The sequence below is a fragment of the Stegostoma tigrinum genome, chromosome 17 (assembly GCF_030684315.1).
Source record: "Stegostoma tigrinum isolate sSteTig4 chromosome 17, sSteTig4.hap1, whole genome shotgun sequence".
Taxonomy (NCBI): domain Eukaryota; kingdom Metazoa; phylum Chordata; class Chondrichthyes; order Orectolobiformes; family Stegostomatidae; genus Stegostoma; species Stegostoma tigrinum.
Window position 1 is genome coordinate 5055354 of NC_081370.1, and position 23181 is coordinate 5078534.

Genomic DNA, 23181 nt, shown 5'->3' on the forward strand with positions numbered 1-23181 from the left:
TTCTAGGAATTCTCGTGCGTGTCTCTGTTTGGCTTGTCCTAGGATGGATATGTTGTCCCAATCAAAGTGGTGTCCTTCCTCATCTGTATGTAAGGATACTAGTGATAGTGGATCATGTCTTTTTGTGGCTAGTTGATGTTCATGTATCCTGGTGGCTAGCTTTCTGCCTGTTTGTCCAATGTAGTGTTTGTCACAGTTCTTGCAAGGTATTTTGTAAATGACGTTTGTCAGGGTTGTGTGGTTATAGGGGGATGGGTCTGGGTGGGATGCTTCAAGGGGCAGTGTGGACTTGTTGGGCCTAAGGGCCTGTTTCCACACTGTAGGGGAATCTAATCTAATCTTTCATGAAGATATTGGTACTCAGAGCCTGATGCACAAGTTGTTACAGTTCTACACAACTGGTACATTACTAATACAAGTAAACAAGCAAAACTAACCCCATCACAAGAACTACAGAACTCAGATTTAAGGGTTAGGGAGGCGTGACCTTACAGAGGTTTATAAAATCATTAAGGGCACGAATAGGGTGAATAAGTCAGGACTTTTTCCCTGGGGTAGGGGATTCTAAAACTAGAGGGCATAGGTTTAAGGTAACAGGAGGCAGATATAAGAGGGACCTAAGGGATAACTTTTTCTCGCAGCGCTTGGTGTGTGTATGGAGCTGTAATGAGCTGCCAGAGGAAGTGGTGAAGGCTGGTACAATTACAACATTTGAAAGGCATCTGGATGGTTATATGAATAGGAAAGATTTGGAGGGATATGGACCAAACACTGGCAAAATGAAACTAGATTAATTTAGGATATCTCGTCAGCACAAATGTGTTGGATAGAAGGGTCTGTTTACACGTTGTAACAATCTATGACAAGGGTGCAAAGGCAACATGAGTTACTGAGAAATAGCAAATCACTGCTAATGCTGGAGTCAGAGATAGCACAGTGTGGAGCGGGAGGAACACAACAGGCCAGGTCTATGACGAATTACTGTATTTTCTGGGGGAAAAAAACGTGATAAAGACTGGGACCCATCTTCCCAAAAGGGAAGGGAAGGGAAATTAGAATCACAAGCGGGAAAGGGGGTGACAGTTTGGGGGGGGGGGGGGTGGTGATTAGGGATTAGGAAGAGGCAACAAGGACTCGCATGTCCTTCTGTACCCACAAGCGCCAAGACTGCAAGTAGGGTGTAACAGAATAGAACAGAACATCTTTTAGAATGAACATTTCATTCGGGAGGAGCCCATCAATAAAGTACAAGACACGGCCCACCAGGCAGCAAGCCCTGCCCTACTTACCAATCCACCGCCATCCCCCACCCACTTCCTGTCCGCCGCGCTCTCTCTCTTCCCCCGTCCCCAACCACTTCCGGCGTCCGCGCTCGTGCACTTTCCCCTTCCGCCCGGAGCGTTGGCTTTGTTCCAGGGGGAGGCGAAGGTCAGGATGGCGTCGCGGTGCGTGGTCTTCGTCGGCGGTTGGGGCCGAGCGCGGGCTGCAGGTAAGAGCCGCCTCTCACACGCACTGACACCGGGGGGGGGGTGTAACTGATAGTTCTCACACACAGGAGGAAGGGGAACGGCCGGAGGGCGAAGCAAAAAGGTCTGAACGCCGTGTTTGGCGGTTGGTGCCTGTCTGCCTGAAGTCGGCAGGAGACAGTCCCCAGGTGTCGACAGGTGAGGTGAAGGGGAACCCCTATCGCGTTTAGAATGAGAGCGGGGCTATTAGAGTAATCCAGTATTTTTTTCACCCGCTGTACAGTTGTCTGGGAAAATGCCCATTGGTTTTTAAAAATCTGTTTATATGAGTGGAATGGTGTGCAGTGGGATACCCCACTCCCACCACCACCTCCTTTAAAGCTTGTTATCGGGTGTTCCCTCATGTATCCCTTCATTGGGAAAGTCTGTGTAGACTCTCCGACTCTCTGCACTGCAGGGATGCTGTCCCAGAGATAATGGGAACTGCAGATGCTGGAGAATCCATTGATAACAAAGTGTGTAGCTGGACGAACACAGCAGGCCAAGCAGCATCTCAGGAGCACAAAAGCTGACGTTTCGGGCCTAGACCCTTCATCAGAGAGGGGGGTCTAGGTCCGAAACGTCAGCTTTTGTGCTCCTGAGATGCTGCTTGGCCTGCTGTGTTCGTCCAGCTGCACACTTTATTGTCTGGGATTCTTAAGTTGTGAAACTTAAGAGTCATCGAGCTGTACAGCACGTAAACAGACCCTTCAGTTCAGTTCATCCTCGCCGACCAGATATTCTAAATTAATCTAGTCCCGTTGGCCAGCATTTGGCCCGTATCCCTCCAAATCCTTCCTATTCAAATATCCATTCAGATGCCTTTTAAATGTTGTAATTGTCCCTGCCTCCTCCTCAGGTAGCTCGTTCCATACACACACCACCCTCTGTGTGAAAAAGTTGCCCTTCAAGCCCCTTTTAAATCTTTCCCCTCTCACGTTAAACGTCTGCCTTGTAGTTTTGGACTCTTTCCCCCCCCCCCCCCAACCTCGGGAGGAAAAGACCCTGTCTATTCAACCTATTCGTATCCTCATAATTTCATAAACCTCTATAAACTCACCCCTCAACCTTTGACACTCCAGAAAAAAATAGCCCCAGCCTGTTCACCCTTTCCTTGTAAATCTTTTCTGAACACTTTCAAATTCCACAATATCCTTCCAATGGCAGGGAGACCAGAATTCCCCACAATATTCCAAAAGTGGCTGAACCAATGTCCTGTACAGCTGCAACATGACCTCCCAGCTCCTGTACTCCATGCACTGACCAATAAAGGCAAGCATAGGCTCAGAAAAGATTCACAATGATGTTCTGAGCCTTTGGGAGAGGCTGAATAGGCTGGGACTGCTTTCCCTGGAGCATCAGAGACTGAGCGGTGACCTTATACAAGTTTACAAAATCATGAGGGGCATAGATACAGTGAATAGCCAGGGTAGTGAAGTCTAAAACTGAGCACCATAGGGTTAAGGTGAGTGGGGAAAGATTTAGAAGGGACCTAAGGGGCAACTTTTTCCACATGGAGCGGTTGCATGTAAGGAATGAGAGGAAGTGGTGGAGCCTATACAATTACAACATTTAAAAAGCAGCCAGATGTTTATATGAATAGGAAGGGGTTAGAGGAATATGGGTCAAATGCTGGCAAATGGGATTAGATTAATGTAGGATATCTGGTTGGCACGTACAAGTTTGACCAAAGGGTCTGTTTCCACGCCGTACGGCTCTATGACTCTTCAGTGTCTACCACAATGTCTGACTGATTATTGATTGATTCATTGTCACTTGTACCGAAATACAGTGAAAAGCTTTGTTTACAATTGGTATACAGGTAGATCACAGCAAGTAAAGGTTGTATAAATCGAAAAGACATAGAGGCATACAGAGCACATTATTTGAGGCTAGAGTCCATTCAGTAGTCTGATAACAGCCAGAAAGAAGGTGTTCCTGAACCTGCTCAAGCGTGTGTTCAGGCTTCTGGATCTTCTACCTGATTGAAGAGGTTGTGGGAGGTCATTACCAGGGTGCAATGATTTTTGCTGCCTTTTCATGGCAACGAGTCATGTACATAAAGTCCACGGACAGAAGGGTGGCTTCCGTGATGGTCTGAACTGTGCACACCACCTTTTGCAGATGCTTACAGTTCTGGACAAAGCCAGGCCATTATTCAATCCAGACAGTATGCTTTCAATGGTGCATCTTTAGATGTTGGTGCGGGGCATTGTGGACATGTCAAAATTCCTGAGCTGCTTATTGGAAGAAGAGGCATTGTTGTGCCTCTTTGACTGTTGCATTTACATGGGAAATCCAGGACAGGTTGTTGGCTATCGTCACTCCAAGGAACTTGATGCTCTTCATTCTCTCAACCTCAATTCCATTAATATAATGGGGTGTGTTCTCGTCCTTTCTTTCTGAACCCGATGAACAGCCCTTTAGTTTTGCGAGCTTTGAGGGACAGATTGTTTTCATTGTACCACATCACCAAGCCCTCTATCTCCCATCTGTATTTTGACTTATTGTTGTTAAATATATGTCCCATTACGTGGTGACATCAACGAACTTGTAGATGCCGTTCATTCGGAATTTGGCAACATAGTTGTAGGTGTACAAAGTGTACAATAGTGTGCTGAGGACGCATCCTTGGGGAGATCCAGTTTCGAGTATTAAGGTGGAGGAGGTGTATTTACATATCCTCACTGATCTCTATTCACCTGTCTCTTAACCTTATTTACCAGATCACTTTAGCTACCACTGCTTTTGTGATCACATAATTACCCTTATTTAAGTTGAAAAAAATTGCCATGAACCCACTGTTCTCTCCTTTACACTGAATATAAAATTCAAGCATATTATTGTCACTGCTATCTGAACGGAAGTGTTGGCTAATTAATTAATCCTGATTCATTTCACAATCCCAAGTTCAGTATAGCCTGCTCTCTGGTTGGCTCCAGAACCTACAGTTTTAAGAAACTATTCTGAAAATATTCTACAGACTCCGCATCTAATCTGCCTTTGCCCTTTCAATTTTATCATGATTGTGACGTTGCCTTTCTGACAAGTTCCCACCATTTCTTTCTTTAGTATCAACCCTACAATGTGGCTCTATGGTGAGGCCGATACACAACTCCCACAAATGACTTAACAAAGTGTGGAGCTGGATAAAAAGAGCAGAGCAGGCCAGGCAGCATCAGAGGAGTAAAAACTGATGTTTCAGGTCAGAACCCTTCAAAAATGGGGGAGGGGAAGGGAGTTCAAATAAACAGAGAGAAGGGGAGGCAATCATAGAAGTTTGACAGTGGAGCAGATAGGTGGAGAGAAGACGGACAGGTCAAGGAGGCGGGAATGAAGCCAGTAAAGGTGAGTGTGGGTAGGGAGTCAGAAAGGGGGTAGGTCAGTGAGGAGGGAGTGGCGGGTACGTGGGAGGTAAGATGGACTGGTCAAGGAGGGGGGCAGATGAGGCTAGTAGTTAGGAAGAGGGGATGGGGGTTGGTCAGTGAAGTGGGAGGAGTCTTAGGTGGGAGAAAAGACGGATAGGTCAAGGAGGGGGCGAATGAGCCTAGTAGGTAAGAAGAGGGGGTGGGGTTGGTCAATGAGGTGGGAGGACGATAAGCAGGATAAAAAACGGACAGATCAAGGAGGCGGAGACAAGTGGGTTGCTGGTCTTGGGATGAGATCAGGGGTGGGGAGATTTTGAAGCTTGTAAAGTCCATACTGAGATCATTGGGCTGCAGGGTTCCCAGGCAGAATATGAAGTGCTGTTCCTCCAGCCTTTGGGTGGCATCGTTGTGGCACTGGAAGATTTCTGAAGAAGGGTCCATACCCAAAATGTCAGCTTTCCTGCTCCTCTGATACTGCCTGGCCGGCTGTGTTCATCCAGCTCCACGCTTTGTTATCTCAGACTCCAGCATTGGCAGTTCCTACTATCTCTCACGAATGACTTCTTGCTTAATCATTTCTCATCTCTATCCAATTTCTTCATTATGGTTACTTGAACTTGGGCTCTCCCTCTCTATTGTGTTAATACCATCATTAATTAACACAGCCACGATTCCATATTTTCCTTGCTTTCTGTCCTTCCTAAATGTTATGTACCCTTTAATACTTGGGTCCCGCTTGATGTCATCCTACAGCTGCATTTGTAAGTCCACAATCATGCTTAATTATATCTACTTGTATTTTCATTACATTGGTGTGCTTTGAATGCTACCTACGTTGAGGTACAGAGCCTCCTGGAGTAAAACATCCAGCAATATCGCCCTCTTTGATGTATTGCACTGTCTACAGTCACACTGTTGCGGGCCCTCGATTTCCTTTATGGGACTGAGGATAGCACAATGGCCTGGTAGTTAGACCACTGCTTTACAGTGTCAGGGTTTGATTTCAGCCATGAGTGACAGTTTGGAGTTTACCTGTTGTCTCGGTGTCTTAGTGGGTTTCCGCTGGGTGCACTGGTTTCCTCCCACAGCCCAAAGATGTGTAGGCTTCGTGGATTAGCCATGATAAATGAGGGGTAATGGGGGTACATTCGTGGGCTGGGTGATTATTTAGATGGAAATAGTGTGCAAGCATGTTGGGGAAAAACTAGATGATTGGCTGTAACAAACAATGATCGTTTGAAGAGCTGGTGTCAGGTGTGATTCTGTAATCAAAATTTTATTCTGGAATCTGACCTTTCCAATTGTATCATTAGCTGAGATGTCAAACGTGCATCACCAAACCCAAACACCGTTGTTTAACCACTCTTACTTATTTTAATCAACCTATTCATCCATGTGAAAACAGGTTGCTCTTGAACCTGGACCTCTGGCTCAGAGGTGAGGACGCTACCATGGTTCCAGAAGGCCTTCAATCAGTTTATACGTATAGAAGAACAAGATATTTTCTAGTCAACCCCCTCAGGGATGGTATTACACACCTCTAGAGCAGGTGGAACTTGAACCCAGGTCTGCTGTCCCAGAGGTCTTGACATTACCACTGTGCTCGAGAGCATGTATACAGAGTGCAAATGAATCCCCAATTCCTGCTCACCACCTGAACACAACTAAACAGTCAATTAAATAGAATTAATATAAATGACAGTAGTTCTATATCAGAGGGATTTGCATCATCTTATCCCATGGAATACCTGTTATTTGAGATTTTGTCACATTGTCATTTCATCAAACAGCATGGAAACAGACCCTTCAGTTCAGCCAGTCCATGCCAACCATAATTCCATACTAACATAGTCCCATCTTCCTGTGTTTGGCCCATATCCCTCCAAACCTTTCCTATTCATTGTACATATCTAAATGTCTTTTAAACATTGTAATTGTACCCACATCCACCAGTGTGAAGAACTCTGAAAGTTCATTCCACACATGAATCACTATATGTTAGAAAAAATTGCCCCTCATGTCTTTTTAAAATCTTTTCCTCCTCAGCTTAAAATATGCTCCCAGTCTTAAAATCCCTCACCCCAGGGAAAAACACACCTGCCATTCACCATACCTATATCCCTCATTATTTTATAAATCTCCGTAAGTTAACTTATCAACCTCCTAGGCGCAAGCCTCTTGTTCTGACTCAAATCCTCCATTCCTGGTAGCATCTCACTAAATCTCTTCTGAACCTTCTCCAGCTTAATAATGTCCTTAACGAGTATATAATAGATTAATATTCTTTATTTCAAAGCAATCTTGTAGACAGTTTTGGTTGTGACTATTTAATTGGGAGATTGTCACTTAGAACACAGTAAGTTTACACAGTATGTTTAACTGGCTCAACTTATAAGGAAACCAATATGTTTTAGATGAAGTATGGCTACTTCCCTAATAATGACATGTCTATTCAACAGTAATTGTGCACTTCGTTTAATGTCCTGAGCTTCTCTTGTGGGTTTATACCTACTGGTCAGTAATAGAGTGGAGATGTATTCATCATAAAACAGAATGGTAGTCATTTGCTTGCTGTGCCTGTGACAGTATTTTGATAAGATTATCCCATTTAATCTGACTCACCTGCTTTATTCCCATAGCCTAGTACATTTTCCTTTAATTATTTCTCTGGTTCTGATTAGAAAATTATTGAATACATTTCTACTGCCTTATCAGGAAGTGTTCCACAGCTCAACTCATTTTATTAAAAAATTCTTGTGTTGCTTCAGACTCTTGTGTGAATCATTTTAATTTTGTGCCCTTTGGTTGCACAGTCCTGCCATTGTAAAAAGTTTCTCATTATTTGTTTCACCATATCCATTTATCTCTCTCAATTATCTTCTTAAACTCGTCTGTTCTAAGCGGAACAATCGCAGAATCCAATTCCTGTCTGTTTAAATAGCTGAAATTCCTCATCCCTAGTATCATTCTAGTAAATCTCTTGCACATTCCTCCCTTAGCCTTGAAAGCTCTCCTAAATTTGGAGCTCAGAACTGAACATAATACTGCAGCAGAGTCCTAATCAATATTTTAGAATAGTTTGGCATGACTTCCTTTTTCACACACTGTTTCTCCACTATTACATCAAAGGATTTCAAATGCTTTTTGTATAATGGCAGGTGTTATACAGAGTGTAGAATGTTAGCCTCAATAGTTAACTATGTGCATTAACCAAAAACTCAATATCAGTGGGCGTAAGGGAAAATATTTCTTCCATGATAAACAGGCCTTGAATTTGACCTTAGATAGGGAAGGGTGAGAAACAGATGGATAAAATTGTTTTTTTTTGAGGAACAAAGAAGATGTTGAACATTTAATTGGACTGAGAGAGGCACAGTACGTGTTTGGATTTCAATAGAGGACATGGAAGTACAAATTATTTTTCAGCATGAATGCTTCCAAAAAGCAATGAGAACAGTACTTTTCATTCAAAAAAGAAATTGTATACACAATTAGCAGTTTCCTATTAGATCCATGAATATGTCGCATGCATATAATGTGTAACAAATAGTATTCTCTCTTTCAGTGTCTTCGTTGTTAAATATGGCAAGATATCAGAGTTCTCAAAGTGGCCTGCTTCAACCAAGGTAATCGGTTACTTTAGTTGCCATTTCTAAAGCAATCTTCTTCCGTCATCCTTCCATGTAGTGCATTTGAACTATAACTTAATGCATAATTTTAAAAAAATACATTATTCTACTCTGGTTAAACTGCTATTATGTTAAAATATGCATTATCTGATTACTAACTCATTCCACAGTAAAATCACTTTCACCTTTTGTGCAGTACAAGATTAGCTATGACAAAAAAAATCAATTGTTTTAATATATTAATGTTTATTGTAATGACCATTCCAAGGCATTCAACAGAACTACTATGAAATGAAGTATAAATTTATTTGCAGCATTCACTTATGGCAAAAAGGCCTGGCACGTGTGGGTGCAAAACTACCTGCTGACAATGTAATTTATGGCTGTCACTCATTTTTCTGCCTAGGAAAACTATTCAAACTTTGTGGTTTTATCTGTGGTTTAGAATTGATTTTTCCTTTCTCTTTTGTTTGACAAACATTTTTACTAACACCTTTGGTCTGTCAAGTGTTGGTAGAACATTGACAAAAAAATATTACTAATGTATGAACCCTAACAGAGATGGAATCACAGACAAAATGATCACTGTTAGTGAGTCAGTAATTAAACATGAAAGATCAAGATACAGTGGTGGCGTCTGTGGTCACAACTCAAGAGGTCCTGCAAATCATCACCATTGGGACACAGAAGTTAAGAATATTTGCCATTCACTTAGAAGCAGTCTTCTTTTTAATCCTTCGGTCATGCCACTATTTAGGTCTCATCTAACGAAAACTGCCACACAAAACAGCATTGTGTAACTTGTTGATCAACAAAAGTTTTGGCCAAGGTCAGTTCTCCAAAGAAGACCAATGCAAACATAAAGTTGCCATTAGCATCTGCTAACACCATCAGTTGGAGTTTAGTATTCCAGAACAAGTTTGTAGGCTGAAAGGTTGGCATTTTGCATGGGTAATGCTTTTGATTGATTAACAGGCATGATTCACTGACCCAGAAAAGGCAATCAGAATGTAATAAAGTAAAAAGCAACAACACTAAGGAACTCATTAATTCTTGTAATATTCATTTTTTAAAATAATATTATGAACAATATACATTTCACCTAACACAGTATAACTATGTACCATAGCATATTGACTGCAGTACTTGGCGTTGAAATCACTGTGCTAGCCATTTGAATCTCTTAGCAGTTTATCCCAACAGCCTACCTGTATAAGATTAACACGTGAATCTTTACTCACCATAATCATTATCAGTAATATTAATAACTTTGGCATCATGACTCTGCAAGTAATCTCTAAGTACCAATATTGTGAAACTTTTTTTCATTTTCACATTCTAAAAATGATTCTTTTAGCAATATTGGGATTAAGTTCATTCCACACATCCATTAGCATTGCTAGTAGTGAGGGTGCTTGCCTGTTTCTACTCTGAGTGAATGTTTCCAATGTCCAGTTGTTCTACATCTTTTGGAAGCTGTCTTTGAGAGCTTCTGATGTGCATACATCAAAGGCCTGATCAGCAATGGTAAGCCCACCAGGAAAAATGCCACATTGATATTGGTTGATCTCATGTCACAGACTACATTGTTGACAAGGTGGAATCTGAGTATGTCTCAGCAAAGTAAATAATTTTCTTTGTGTGGTCCTTCTGGTCTCAAACTCAATGTTTCTTTGCAACCACCTTTCTCATAAAGACAGACAACACATTTTCCTGAAATTTCTGTTTGAGGAGAGTGTGCAATTTTTTTTCCCCATTGTATCATGAATTTTGATGGCAAACTTTGCATTTGTTGCCATTCCATAATTGCTCAGGAACTAAGTGGCTTACTTAGCTATTCCGTAGTTAAGAGTTAACCATGGTGCTGTGGGTACGGAGTCACACGTCAACCAGACTGGGTAAAGATAGCAGACTTCCTTCCCTGAAGGATATTACTAAATTAGATGGGTTTTTATTTTGACAGTGGTTTCATAGTCACCATTACTGCAACAAGCTTTCTATTCCAGATATATTTTTAATTAGTGGAATTTGAGTTCAACCAGCTGCCATGGTGAGACATGACTTCAGTCCACAGCATCTTATCCTCGATCTTTTGGTTTCTTATACCAGTGACATTCCCACTACACCGTATCGCCATTGGGTTTAATTTTGTGCCATCCATCAAACAAGATCATACTGTTACAAACTACATCTTCTTGGGGTGAATTGTATTTACAACATTGTCCTTTATCACCAGTCTTGATAACAGTCATGTTTGCTGGCATATCAAAGTTCATCAGTGTTTCATCCATTTCTCCATTGACTAAGCACTGTTTTCTTGATGTCATGTGACAAGACAATGGACTGTAATGATTTTACCATTAAGTTCAGTTAGCAGACATTGTGACATTGTTTTTGTTTTCTGATAGAGAATTAAAACGTGCCTTTTCATAAATGTTGTACAGCATCCCAGAACAGGTCGTAAGTCCTTGGGGAGGTGATGGCCTTGTGGTGTTGTGGTTGGACTGTTAATCCAGAGACCAGGTAATGTTCTGGGGATCTAGGTTTGAATCCTGCTGTGGCAGATAGTGGAATTTGTATTCAATAAAAATCTAGAATTAAGAATCCAACTCTGACCATGAAACCATTATCCATCCTTACCTGGTCTGGTTTACATGTGACTCCAGACCCACAGCAGTATTGTTGACTCTTAACTGCCCTCTGCACAGCTCGGGATGGACAGCAAATCATGGCTGGTCAGCCAGCAATGCCCTCATCAAATGAATGAGTAAAGGAAAATGTTCTAATTTTGCTTCTCTGAGCATTTCAATTCAGTTGATTCTATGGCTGATAAGACAATTTTGCTGGTGTTAGTTAATCCAATCTGCTATTTTTGTCTCCAGCTGTGTCCTCTTGCACAATTGTCCTCTACGGGTGTTTTTTGGCTTCTTTGAGAGCATTGATACCTTTGTCTAGTATCTAATTATTTTCACATAAATATTAAATTCTGTTGCTGCCCCACAATGATATTCTCAGTGAATGATGCAACTTTTAATTTAAACTGAGCTGCATTCTTGTTAGTCTTTTCAAAACACATTGTGACAGACCAATATAATTAGTCTTGTCAATAGGCTGGGAGAATACCTCTCAACTTGATGGGAATATCAAAAGCTTTCCATGCATTCTTTTTAAAGGAATGAACTGTAGTAATCATCAGTAAATAATTAATAATCAACATGGTTTGAACTCTGAAAAACTATGATCAAATTTTAAACAAAATTAACTTTTACAGTAGTAAATATGGTTTCACTTATCTTTGTTAGAAAAATTTATTTTAAGCATACAATGTACTACAGTGCATGCAGTCTCCAAGTTATTGAGACAACAGGTCTGAACAAGCAAGTTTAATGCTTGTACATATAGCATTTACCATACAACCAGAAATAAAGCCTGTTTTAATTGTGAGATTGATTTGTAATTCTCACAATGGTTTTGAATGCCATTTGTGTTAATAAACTGAAAAATCATTTTGAAAGAGATAATAGGAAGTGCAGATGCTGGAGAATCCAAGATAATAAAATGTGAGGCTGGATGAACACAGCAGGCCAAGCAGCATCTCAGGAGCACAAAAGCTGACGTTTCGGGCCTAGACCCTTCATCAGAGAGGGGGATGGGGTGAGGGTTCTGGAATAAATAGGGAGAGAGGGGGAGGCGGACCGAAGATGGAGAGAAAAGAAGATAGGTGGAGAGAGTATAGGTGGGGAGGTAGGGAGGGGATAGGTCAGTCCAGGGAAGACGGACAGGTCAAGGAGGTGGGATGAGGTTAGTAGGTAGATGGGGGTGCGGCTTGGGGTGGGAGGAAGGGATGGGTGAGAGGAAGAACAGGTTAGGGAGGCAGAGACAGGTTGGACTGGTTTTGGGATGCAGTGGGTGGAGGGGAAGAGCTGGGCTGGTTGTGTGGTGCAATGGGGGGAGGGGACGAACTGGGCTGGTTTAGGGATGCAGTTGGGGAAGGGGAGATTTTGAAACTGGTGAAGTCCACATTGATACCATTAGGCTGCAGGGTTCCCAGGCGGAATATGAGTTGCTGTTCCTGCAACCTTCGGGTGGCATCATTGTGGCACTGCAGGAGGCTTTTGAAAGCTCCAGTTTTGAAGTTTAGTACGTGGAGATTATAATTGTGGTGATTACAAGAAAGTATTAATTAAATTTTCTAGTGCTTTAACATTATTTTTGATTTTAAATTAAATCCAACAGAAAAGAAGCAGTAACATCATTGTCAAAACCACCTTGGCCTGAAGTCAAGTTGCCAGATCCTGCAGAAGAGGCAAAGCATCACCTTGGTAAAAAATTGTAATTATGCAATTTAGATGAAGTGCAGGCATTGCAGTATGCATCCCATTAAGACATAACCTGAAATATTCTCCCTCTGCAGCATTTATAAAGCACTTGGCATCTCATCTCTTTTCGACATCGCTGCCATAGCAGCATGGGATGTAATTTGATACAAAGAGTTTAAAAGATGGCATGAGATTTTATCCAGTCAGCTATCATTTGACAAATGTTGAGAAGATTTCTGAAGTGAAACCTGCAAATCATGGCATCAATAAACTAATGTTATCAGTTAACTTTTTTTTTGCAGAAGTTGTACAAAATGTAAAGACTCTGATTTCCACGGGAGCATATGGCAGACTGTTTGCAGTTGTCCACTTTGCTAGTCGGCAATGGAAAGTAACCAATGAGGACTTGATCTTGATAGAAAATCATATTGAAGCAGACTGTGGGGATAGAATCAGACTAGAAAAGGTACGGGAATGAAAGTGATTGTTGAAACTATTTGCATCCATCTAATGAATAAGTGTCTTCATCCTTATCATGGATCTCTGATCTTAATCTGATAATGCATTTGATCTTCAGATGGTTATCAGACAGTTCTTGAGATGAATCAGTTTTTTTAAGAATAATGGTTGTGTATGATTTTGCAGGTTCTTTTGGTTGGTGGGAATGACTTCACACTAATCGGTCGACCGCTTCTTGGGTAAGATTTAACTTATAAAAATTAACAAGATTAATACACCAATTTGAGATTATATATACAATTACTATGCAGAAAGCATCTTCTGGCTTTTGCCCTATGTGCAGGGACAGCTATACAAATAAAATAATGTGATTATTTAGAAATTGTTGTAAAATATCTTTTTATTGAACATTGCAGTTATTTTCTTCCTCAAAAGGAGTTTCCTATTCTTTGCATAAGAGAACAGATCAAATATTTTCTTGCAACTCTTTAATTGTGCTGATGCAATTGTTGGCTTATTTGGGAAACGCAGTTCACAGCTAATCTTAGCCTTGCAGTGAAGATCTGTTTCACTGATAAGTAATTACCTTTCTACTAGAGAATAAACACATTCACTGTACAGAGCTTTAAATCCTCACGTTATGAGCATGAATTGGATCCGTTTCCAGGCTCTGATCCCATTCTGACTGAGATTAATCACCTGCAAGATCATTCAGGAAGGGTCCATTTTCCAATTAAAAATGTTTCGTAGGTCCGAGCCTGTAGGCCCACTGCTAGATACGGCAGCAAATGGGAAAACAAGTGCACCTCCACATTGAGGTGTCCTGTAAGGAGAGGTAATTTCAAATAAATAAACTGTGACTGCAATTGTGAGGCTACTTGTGAAAAGGCAAACACTTTCACATGATAGCTGGCTGCAGAAGCTGGGGCCCACTGCCTACAAGCATTTGCCAGGTTTGATCCTCAGTGAGATAACCCTTCTGCCATTGAGAAGATTCCCCTTGCATATCCAGTATCCTAGACATGGGCACTAATCTGTACAGATTTGCTAGCTGCTGCTGAGAGCTGGGTAGCCTCTGCAGGTGATAACCCACCTCTAGCAAATTTGTCCAGAAGCAAGAACATGTCAGGTTGTTGGGCTGATGCACATTTCTCATAAATTCCTGCCAGTCCTGCCTTGAAACCTACACCGGAGGGACTGGGAATATTCTGTCTATTCGAAGCTAATAGATTACCTTTAGTGACTGCCTTTGTAGCAAAGAACTATTTTGAATTGTAACATCATTCAATATTTTGACTCACCACAAAGCTTTGCTATTGGATACATTTGTTGCCATAAAAAGTGATCAGCAACACCTATGAAATATAGCAATCAAAATTGAATGTGACTTTTGCTCATCAGGTACTAGTATTGAAGACTTTACATACATGGTTACGTCCCAATTCAAACCTGTACATATAGACTGTGGCTGGCTCGGTGGCTCAAAGAGCTTGGGGCTGTTGATTAGTTCAAAGGATTAATCACAATGTTCAGATTTTATGAGTCATGGTGTGGCCCAAAATCTGATGTATTTCACTTCGTCTGAAGGGCAGGGAACATATTACTGTATTGACAATGCTGTTTACTACACTTTGTTCTTAGGCGGGACCTGGTACGAGTGGAAGCAACTATCATTGAGAAGACAGAGTCTTGGCCTAAAATACAGTTCCGATTCAAACGGAGAAAGCGTTACCGTAGAACAAAGAGTAAGTAAAGATTTGCAGTGGTTAACAATGGGAACATAAGTTTTGATTTTAATATATTGTTACTAAATGTAATGTTTCATCTGGGTGCTTAAAGATTCTTCTGCAGAAGAGAGTATAGAATTCTCCTTTCTCTCACTTTCATGATTTCTTTGCTCCATGTTTGTAACACAATGATCGTAATTCTTGATGCAGGTCTTAACTTATATTTATGTGTAAGATTGTACATTGTGTATACGAGTCTTTACAGAGATTTTTTAAATTCTTAAGCTTTTCACCACTATCACCAGGCTTCATTTGAGTGGATTCATACTTTAATTATTCTTTTACAGTAAAGGTGCAACCTCAGACTGTTCTCAGAATCAACACAATAGAGATTGCTCCAGCTCTGGCATGACAGGGCAAACAGTCTTGCCCTCGGTCTCAGTCAAGTCAAAAGGTGAAAGTGAAAGAATGGCATTCTGTAAGCACTGTGACTGAATATGGTATTATCTAACATTAAGTTTGTATCCATGAATGACAGTTGAAATCTTTCCTTAGAAATTCTTCTAGATCCATTGTATGTATGTGAAAATAAATTTTTTATAAAAAAATCTAAGATTTTTAATAATGTCCCTCTGGGGAGCTATCCTGGAAGGAGAGTCTCACTTGTCCGCTGTAACATTATGATAATGGGGATAAGTGCAACAGTGCACTTGTTGATAAATGTAGAAACTTCTGCAACTTGTGTGAGCATCTGTCTTTCATTGGATTTTGTGGGGTTCTATTATTCTCAAGAACTTGATACAAAATGCCAGCTAGATACTAAAAACTAAGGACAGAGATAGATAGGTTCTTGATTAGTAAGGGGATCAGGAGCTATTGGAGAATGCAGGGGAGTGGGTTTGAGAAACTTAAAAGCCACAATCGAATGGCAGAACAGACTTCATGAACTGCATGGCCTAATCCTGCTCAAAACCTTATAGTCTTATGTCTGTATTTTCTCATTCTAGTCAGAATCCCAAAATAATGATCAGAATCTTGACTTCTAGATAACTTTTTCTCTCCATTGACTAAGTTGTTTGTTACAGGATGTTAGAGTTCTGTTCAAAGCTGATTAGCCAAAACTTTCATGGACAGAAATACATCAGTAAAATTGTTTAAAATCCGAAATTCCAGCAATAAAGGAAATTGATCTATTCAGTCACTGTGAAGCAGTACAAGTTTGGTTTACTTAATTTTTTTTACACATTTATATCCTTGATTTCTACTAACTTGTAGAAATAATGGTGTGATACATACATCTGCACCCTAAACTAAGGGAAAATTGGGCTGAAATAGATTGACTTTTGTTCCACAGTATAAGTGAATTATAGAAGTAAGGTCCCTAATAATGGATTCACCTTTGTTCAGTCATGGTTCAAGTTTCAATGATTAAAACAGCAGTTAAGACATTTTTTTAAAAAATTAATGCCCTTTTTATTATTTTTCGACACTTAAAGTAAAATAGTTTTGATGTGATCGTTCTCTCGAGCACAAGTTGAATGAACAAGAATCCATTGAAAACAGTTTTCATACTGCTCAAAGTAGTGTACTACAATGGTAGAAAGAAAAGAACTTGGATTTAACAGCCTTGTCACATTGGGATTTTCTTCACAAGATTGAAACAGCAGGTGAAATTAATTTGAACCATGCCAATTAAGAAGTAAATGTTAATAAATTATTGGGACATGAAACTCTTCAAATAGAGCAATGGAATCTTTAAGATCAGTAAACTGGACAGAGCTGCTTCTGCTTAATCCAGAGATTGAAAAATACAAATCCCCAGTTTATTGCACTTAAGTACCCTTCTAGGTTAGGGGTTCCAGTGTTGACTTGGGAATTGAACTCAAAAACCTCTAAACCACCAGGAATTGTATTGTGCTGATAAATAAGCAGCAAACAAACAAAATAAAAAGCCATCCGAGCAGTCTGGTGGTGTTGCTGGCAGTGACTGAGTTAAATCAAAAATTTTGTCAGTTAAAAATCTTGAATCTGTGAAAGTAGCCATAAAATTTTGGATTGTCATTGAAATACCAACTAGTTCTTTCAGGATTACAATATCCTTCACATAATATTCTGTCCCCATCCAGTTTGATCTATGAGCCTCCAGTTGTACACTAACCTGGGCCACTTTAGAAGACAGTAAAGTGCCCAGCAAGGCACTCAGTTGAACCGAAGTGTTACACTGAAAAATAGATTATGTTGTGGAAGAACTCGACCACGTTACGAAAATGGTTCAAGAAGATAGCCCACCACTATTTTCCCAGCATAACTAGAAATGGTCAATAGTTACCAGCTCTCCCAGTGAGACTTTTTTTTAAATTGAACCATGCCTCCACAGGAATGAATTTCTTCATGTCAGAGGGAGGAAACTTGTAAATAATTCAAGCATTTCATTCAGCAAAATAATTGACTATAGTGCATTATTTATTGTCCAGTTTCAATAATGCTGGGAAAGAATCCAAGATATCCTTAAAACGTTGAAAACAAAACATTTCCTAAAGTGAAGAAAAAAATCAAGAGTTAATTCTTCAGATGCAGTGACCCTTCCTCAGTTCCAAGGAAGGGTCACCAGACCCGAAACATTAACTCTGATTTCTCCTCTCAGATTCTGCCAGATCTGCTGAGCTTTTCCAGCAAGTTCTGTTTTTGTTCCTGATTGGCAGCGTCTGCAGTTCTTTCATTTTTTTCCCACATTTCCTTAAGTTCCTATTTAAGGAGGTTTCTAGCACAAGAACAATGAATTACTACTGATGTGGTAGCATCTTTATTTAAAAAGTGATAAAAGCTTCCTGATCACAAAAATTGGCATCCAATTATTATACACTTCTGCCCATTTATCAACAAAAGGAATTCACTGATTGTGTAGTGCTTTGGGAGGTCTCCAGAATTTGATAAGGTGTTATATAAATGCAAGTTTTTTTTTCTTACAGAGATCAACAAGGGTACATTAACTGCTAAAACCAAAGCATCTGAAATTATACAAGATCAAGTATTTCTCAACTAAATGTTAACATGAATGGGCACGATTCCGAACACAATAATAGTTTATTCCCATCAAAATAGAGACCTATTTCTGGCATGTGAGATGGCATATATAAAACATGAAAGAGGAAACACTAGAAATGCTCAGTCAAGCAGCATCTGTGGGAAAAGAACAAAGTTACAGTTTTTCAATGTAGGATTATTGGGCGTTCAAAGTTAACTTTTTCTCTTGTCACAAGGCTGCCAGACATGAATTCCCATCATTTTCTGATATCAAATTTCCAGCATCCACAGTAATTTATGTGAAGCATTTTGTTGTTTGTAGAGTTGTTGGATCAACACCTGCTATTTTTCATTAACCCTCAAAAAGTAAAGAACTTTAAATGATTGTAACCTGTTGTTTGCAGGTGAAGTCAGCAAGCTTTTGTGTGTGACATCACAACACACACTGTTGCAGGACAATTAATGGATAGGTAACCCACAAACAATAATGAACAACAATCTATAGCATTAACAATAGTTAGTACACAGTTTGGTAGTACAGACATGAAATTTGCTCAAAAAAGTCTTTTTGCCAAAGATTTTCATTTGCACTCATCAAGACAAATGCAAGAATGCCATTTCAATCGATCATAATTTTTATTACCAGATAATTAGGTACTTCCTGTTTAGCAGGTCACTTCCGTTTAACCAAGACATTGGCATTGAGAAAATCACTGTGGACTATAGGCTGTCCCAGCTCCTCTGTAATTCAAGGAAGGCACAAACTTCCACTACGGTCTACATAGTTGGGCTTCACGGGTGAATACGTATGAGGAATTTTATAGCTTCATGTGTAATTAGTGCCCCAGCGACAAGCTTCATGCTGAAATAGAACACAGCTAACTTGCAAGACAAAGGCTATCCTGATCAGATCATCATTCGTTTAGTGTCACAAAAACTTGCAAATAGGCCAAATACAACCACTTCCAATCTTGAAAAGTACTACCTCAAGATGCACTGGAAAGGCAGAGTTCTCAGTATTTTGAGCAATAGATTAAGAAAGTGGTTCCACACTCTTCTTGTGCATTGGATATATGAAAGATGTTTTCCTACTAACAAGATACTGCAGTCAGTCCAAAAAAAGTGTTCTTTCTACTTATGCAGTCAAGTGGCATTGTGTATGAAATTCATTGCTGGTACAATACCAGGGATGTGGGCCAAAATTCTCAGTGATTGGCTAATCAAATCTAACAATGTTTCTTTGGTTGTCCATAATAGGTGGAGGATAGACTATACTCAGCCATTCCACAATTGCAAAACCCAAAACAAAAGACCTGAAGTTAAATGTGATTACTGAACGATCGTACTTGCGTGCTAACAGCTATATGAACAACCAATTTAAGATCATTACTTAAGTTCATGTTGTAGTGAATTCATATTTGCTGGAAGCAACACGCATTCGTAAGCAGGGACCCATTTTCTGAGAGCAATGAGAAAATTTTCAAGTCTTGTGCCATTTTTGCATTACCTAGGAACTTGAGGAACCCATCACAACACTTTGCACTGATTTTGTCTGTGGTATAGAGCTGCATATGGCACCACTAGGTGCCACTGCACCGGAACATACTCAAAACACAGCTTGGTATTGGAACATCAGCTGCCTGGAAGAGTCTGACTCCTGAGGTGCTCGCTGATATCAACAGACTTTTCACCTCCTGCTTTGATGATTCTTAAAAACGTTTCAATAAAAATTCAAAACTTTCTAAGAACTACTTTCAAAGTCATTTTGTGCAAAGAAATATTTCCCTGATTTTACTGAAATGCTTTGCAATGTTCCATTTGCTTTAAATATTAACTGAAGAGGATTCAATGTCGTTCTATGGTCTGCTCATACAAGAGTCATCTCTGGTCAGATTGATGGATACGTGTTTGGTTTAAAAAAGTATTGGTCTGTCTACTATCCCCTTGATCAAAATCAATGAGCAATCTGATCTTAAAGGAGAAAAACTCTAAAGCATGGAAATCACTGTAAAATTAAAACAGAATTTAACAGACTCCATGGTAAATATGTGCGCAGATGCATCTTGGCAAAGAAGGCTGTGTTGTGGTGAAGTGACCTCACTAATTCTGTACATATGCACCTATGGCCATTTTGCCATTCAGAATAATGGCATGAATTGTTTTGATCATTTGAAATTTTACATTCTTGGATTTGGTCTGATAAATACAAACTGAAAAGCATCGACAATCTGTTTCTTTCTCAGCAATATTTAATGTTCACTCTGATAGACCAGTTTGTCTTTAAATTGCAGCCGCTGTGTCAAACCTGGATTGCTTTCATTCTGAAGTGGCAGTTTTTCACGAGAGTAATTGAACTTTTGATAATATTGAGACACCTTCAGGGAAATGTAAACTTTTCTAAAAAAAAAGCTGATTCAATTGCTGCTGAAACTGTTCATTTTCATCCCCATTTAAATTATTATTGGTATATATATTTTTAATATGCAGTTTTAAAAAGGTCCAGGCTTTTAGAGCTACCTGGAATGGAACACAAACTTTGTCTATAAACTAAATTTCAACAATGTTAGCTTGTCCATTACATGTACAAGGTAATTGACAGTGAATGTTGGAGGGAGCTCATATGGCAGTTTTCCCTAAAACTACATTGTTTGCAAAGTTCTGGAGTCTCCAAAAACTTCAAGTGAGATTAATAAATATTTCACATTTTGTTCATTTTATACAGTTTCAGTCACTGGACTAATTGTTTTTTAAAGATTTATTCTACTTGGCTGCATACTTGACCCTATTAATAAACTAAAGGCATCATTAATGTATGCTGCTTGTACATTATTGTACTGTAAAATAGCAGTGAATGATGTACACACGCTTTGTTTGGAATCAAAGGACACATTGTTGAGTCGGTTATTGTTTCAGTTAGCTCATCTCTTGCTATTGGATTGCTTGGCACAATGAAATAATATGCATATTGAAAATGTATCTGTCTTATACAACAGAAACTGGTCCATTCGTTGCCAAATGCTTCAGATGTCAACCACAGGAATACATTGTCAATTCCATTACCTCATTGCAATGTATAGTCATGTTAATTCTGAAGTTACGCTGTTCAAAATTTGTTATCAGTTTTTTTTGCCACAGTGTGCTGCACTAAGTAGAAATTGGTAAAACAATAGGATACATCAGCACACACATATCAAAAACAAAAGTACATCTAGGTTCAAAGGCAAGAATGGTTCTAAAGGCAAATATGGTCAAACAATAAGGGCAAGTTCCTATAGCTAAGGAATGTTGAATGAGGCTGCCAAGTTGTTTAAGTTATCCATTTTCTCTAGTGACCACGGCGAGTGGACCTTCCTTCATTTTCATTTGCAGCAACCTTTCTTCTTGCTGCAGTCATCATCTAAATGCAAAGCATCTTCTCTCTGTTTGTCTTCCTGTTCGCTCAGCAATCTGTAAAATAGTTTTTGTTTTAAAATGAAAATAAAGCACTCAATCACCATTCCTCTGTATTTTTTTTCAATGTTTAATCAAAATTGTATTTTTAAAACAGCCTTCAAATTATAAGTACCTATGCTTTTGTTTTGGGAGAACACTTTCTCATATAACATGCCAACTGGATTCAAACTTAGAAAACAATCCTTAAATAGTGGCCGTGCATTATCCATTATTTCCTGGATGATTAAATAACAGATCAATCGACTGCAACTTGAATCACATATTTCAGTATCACTCCAGTCTCGATCACATCCTTCAACATCTCTGCAATCTAAAATTTTTCTTGCTCATTTAAAACATTCCTAATATCTATATGTTTCACCAAGTTTTGGTCACCTGCCCTAATATTTGCTCCTTTGATTCAGCATCAGCTACCTGTCTAATTGTGCTCCTGAGAAGGGCCTTGAACTTGTTTGCTGTTTTAAAGGTGCTACATAAGTGCACATTGCATTGTGTAATTCAAACACTTTCTAGTTTTGTTTACTTCTTTCATATCAAGTCACGTATTGCTCAATCTACTAATTTAGATTTTCCAAAATGAATGATCAATTTCAATGAAATATTCATCCTCTATTTGAGATTGGAGAAATATCACATAATTTATCATACTTTGAATCCAATTGTCACAAACCGCTCCTTTCCTTCTCACATCTTATGTGCAGTCCTTCCTTCCCTACTTTTGAACCCACCACTGAGAACCTCCACAAACTCCAAGAACGAGCAGGTAACCTCAATATTTTCACTCAAATTATCAACATTTTGCTAATATTTCTCTTTGCAAAAGCACAGTAAACGCAATGTATTCCCCTCAGTCATTATTGAAACTGAACAGTTGCTTAAAACATATGTAAATGTTTTCATGTCCATTACAAGCATGAACATATTACAAACTTCTAAGTCTATTTTTTTTAAACAAGGTATGCAGAAGAGACTCCAAAAAGATGTCAGATAAGAAGCACCTGACTTGTGGATTGAAACAATAATTGTCTCAAGCAGAATCCAAGGCATACATACTAACCTAATGGAGACTCATGATCTTCAGGAACTAACTGAAAACAGTCAGTCATTCAGACACATTGAAACTCCTCCAAGCACAAAGATTGTTAGAAACATGAAGATGTGAACATGTCACAACCATAGGATGCCTACTGACAACCTACCATCTAACTGGGGAAAAAAGTCAGTACTTGTAAAAGATACTTGGGTAAGGCAGCCTTTAGTCCCGCTTTAAACAAAATGCAGAAAATGTACTGAAAAAATTCCAACACAACCCACAAAAAGCCAAACGTCATCAAACCAAATGCAGTTAACCAAGCAAACAGCAATACCTTGAATGTGGAAGAACCCTTCTCCAACCTGTTCCAACTTCAAGAACTCAATCTCATGGCAAGTCAAGCTCAAGAAGTCTCTCATCTTAATGAGAAACCTCCTATTCATGACCTACACTCCAGCCAACGCATCAACTCAATTAAAAATCTATAATCTGCTATAAAAGAAATACTAAGACTATAATCTTTCGTAACCATATTGTGAACATAATAAATTAGAGTGAGGTTGGCCATTCAGCTGTTGAGCCTCTTCCACTATGCTTCATCTACATCTACTAGTGTGAGACATTGCACTACCACTTCTGTGGCACATGAGTAATAACAAATAAG

The 23181-nt window shown here is 39.5% G+C and overlaps 3 protein-coding genes across 4 annotated transcripts in view; 1 reads left to right on the top strand and 2 right to left on the bottom strand.

Moving 5' to 3' along the window:
• The window catches only part of ighmbp2 (immunoglobulin mu DNA binding protein 2), a 64000-nt gene extending 62660 nt beyond the window's left edge, over positions 1–1340 (bottom strand). Inside the window, exon 1 of the mRNA XM_048546137.2 lies at positions 1290–1340. The gene's annotated coding sequence lies outside the window, so the exon portion shown is untranslated. The remainder of the gene's footprint in view (positions 1–1289) is intronic.
• Positions 1341–1353: 13 nt separating this feature from the next.
• On the top strand, positions 1354–21527 carry mrpl21 (mitochondrial ribosomal protein L21). Of its 2 annotated transcripts, none has more exons than XM_048546144.2 (8): positions 1354–1489; positions 8439–8499; positions 12739–12824; positions 13124–13287; positions 13467–13519; positions 14922–15025; positions 15355–15461; positions 19543–21527. In XM_048546144.2, the coding sequence occupies exons 1-7, from the start codon at positions 1435–1437 to the stop codon at positions 15417–15419; spliced, it is 588 nt and encodes a 195-aa protein (XP_048402101.1). In that variant the 5' UTR covers positions 1354–1434; the 3' UTR covers positions 15420–15461; positions 19543–21527. The 2 variants fall into 2 exon arrangements, with proteins under 2 accessions (XP_048402101.1, XP_048402100.1); XM_048546143.2 differs by lacking the exon at positions 19543–21527 and adding an exon at positions 19289–19536.
• cracr2b (calcium release activated channel regulator 2B) overlaps positions 16480–23181 on the bottom strand; it is a 154106-nt gene continuing 147404 nt past the window's right edge. The window contains exon 19 of the mRNA XM_048546141.2: positions 16480–21478. Coding sequence (XP_048402098.1) covers positions 21391–21478 — 88 coding nt within the window. The 3' untranslated portion in view covers positions 16480–21390. The remainder of the gene's footprint in view (positions 21479–23181) is intronic.

Bases quoted from the DNA above. Each gene is read 5' to 3' on its own strand.
- mrpl21 (XM_048546144.2), top strand. From the start codon at position 1,435: ATGGCGTCGCGGTGCGTGGTCTTCGTCGGCGGTTGGGGCCGAGCGCGG. The intron at 1,490-8,438 runs GTAAGAGCCGCC...TCTCTCTTTCAG, and splicing joins GGGCCGAGCGCGGGCTGCAG to TGTCTTCGTTGTTAAATATG. The intron at 8,500-12,738 runs GTAATCGGTTAC...TAAATCCAACAG, and splicing joins AGTGGCCTGCTTCAACCAAG to AAAAGAAGCAGTAACATCAT.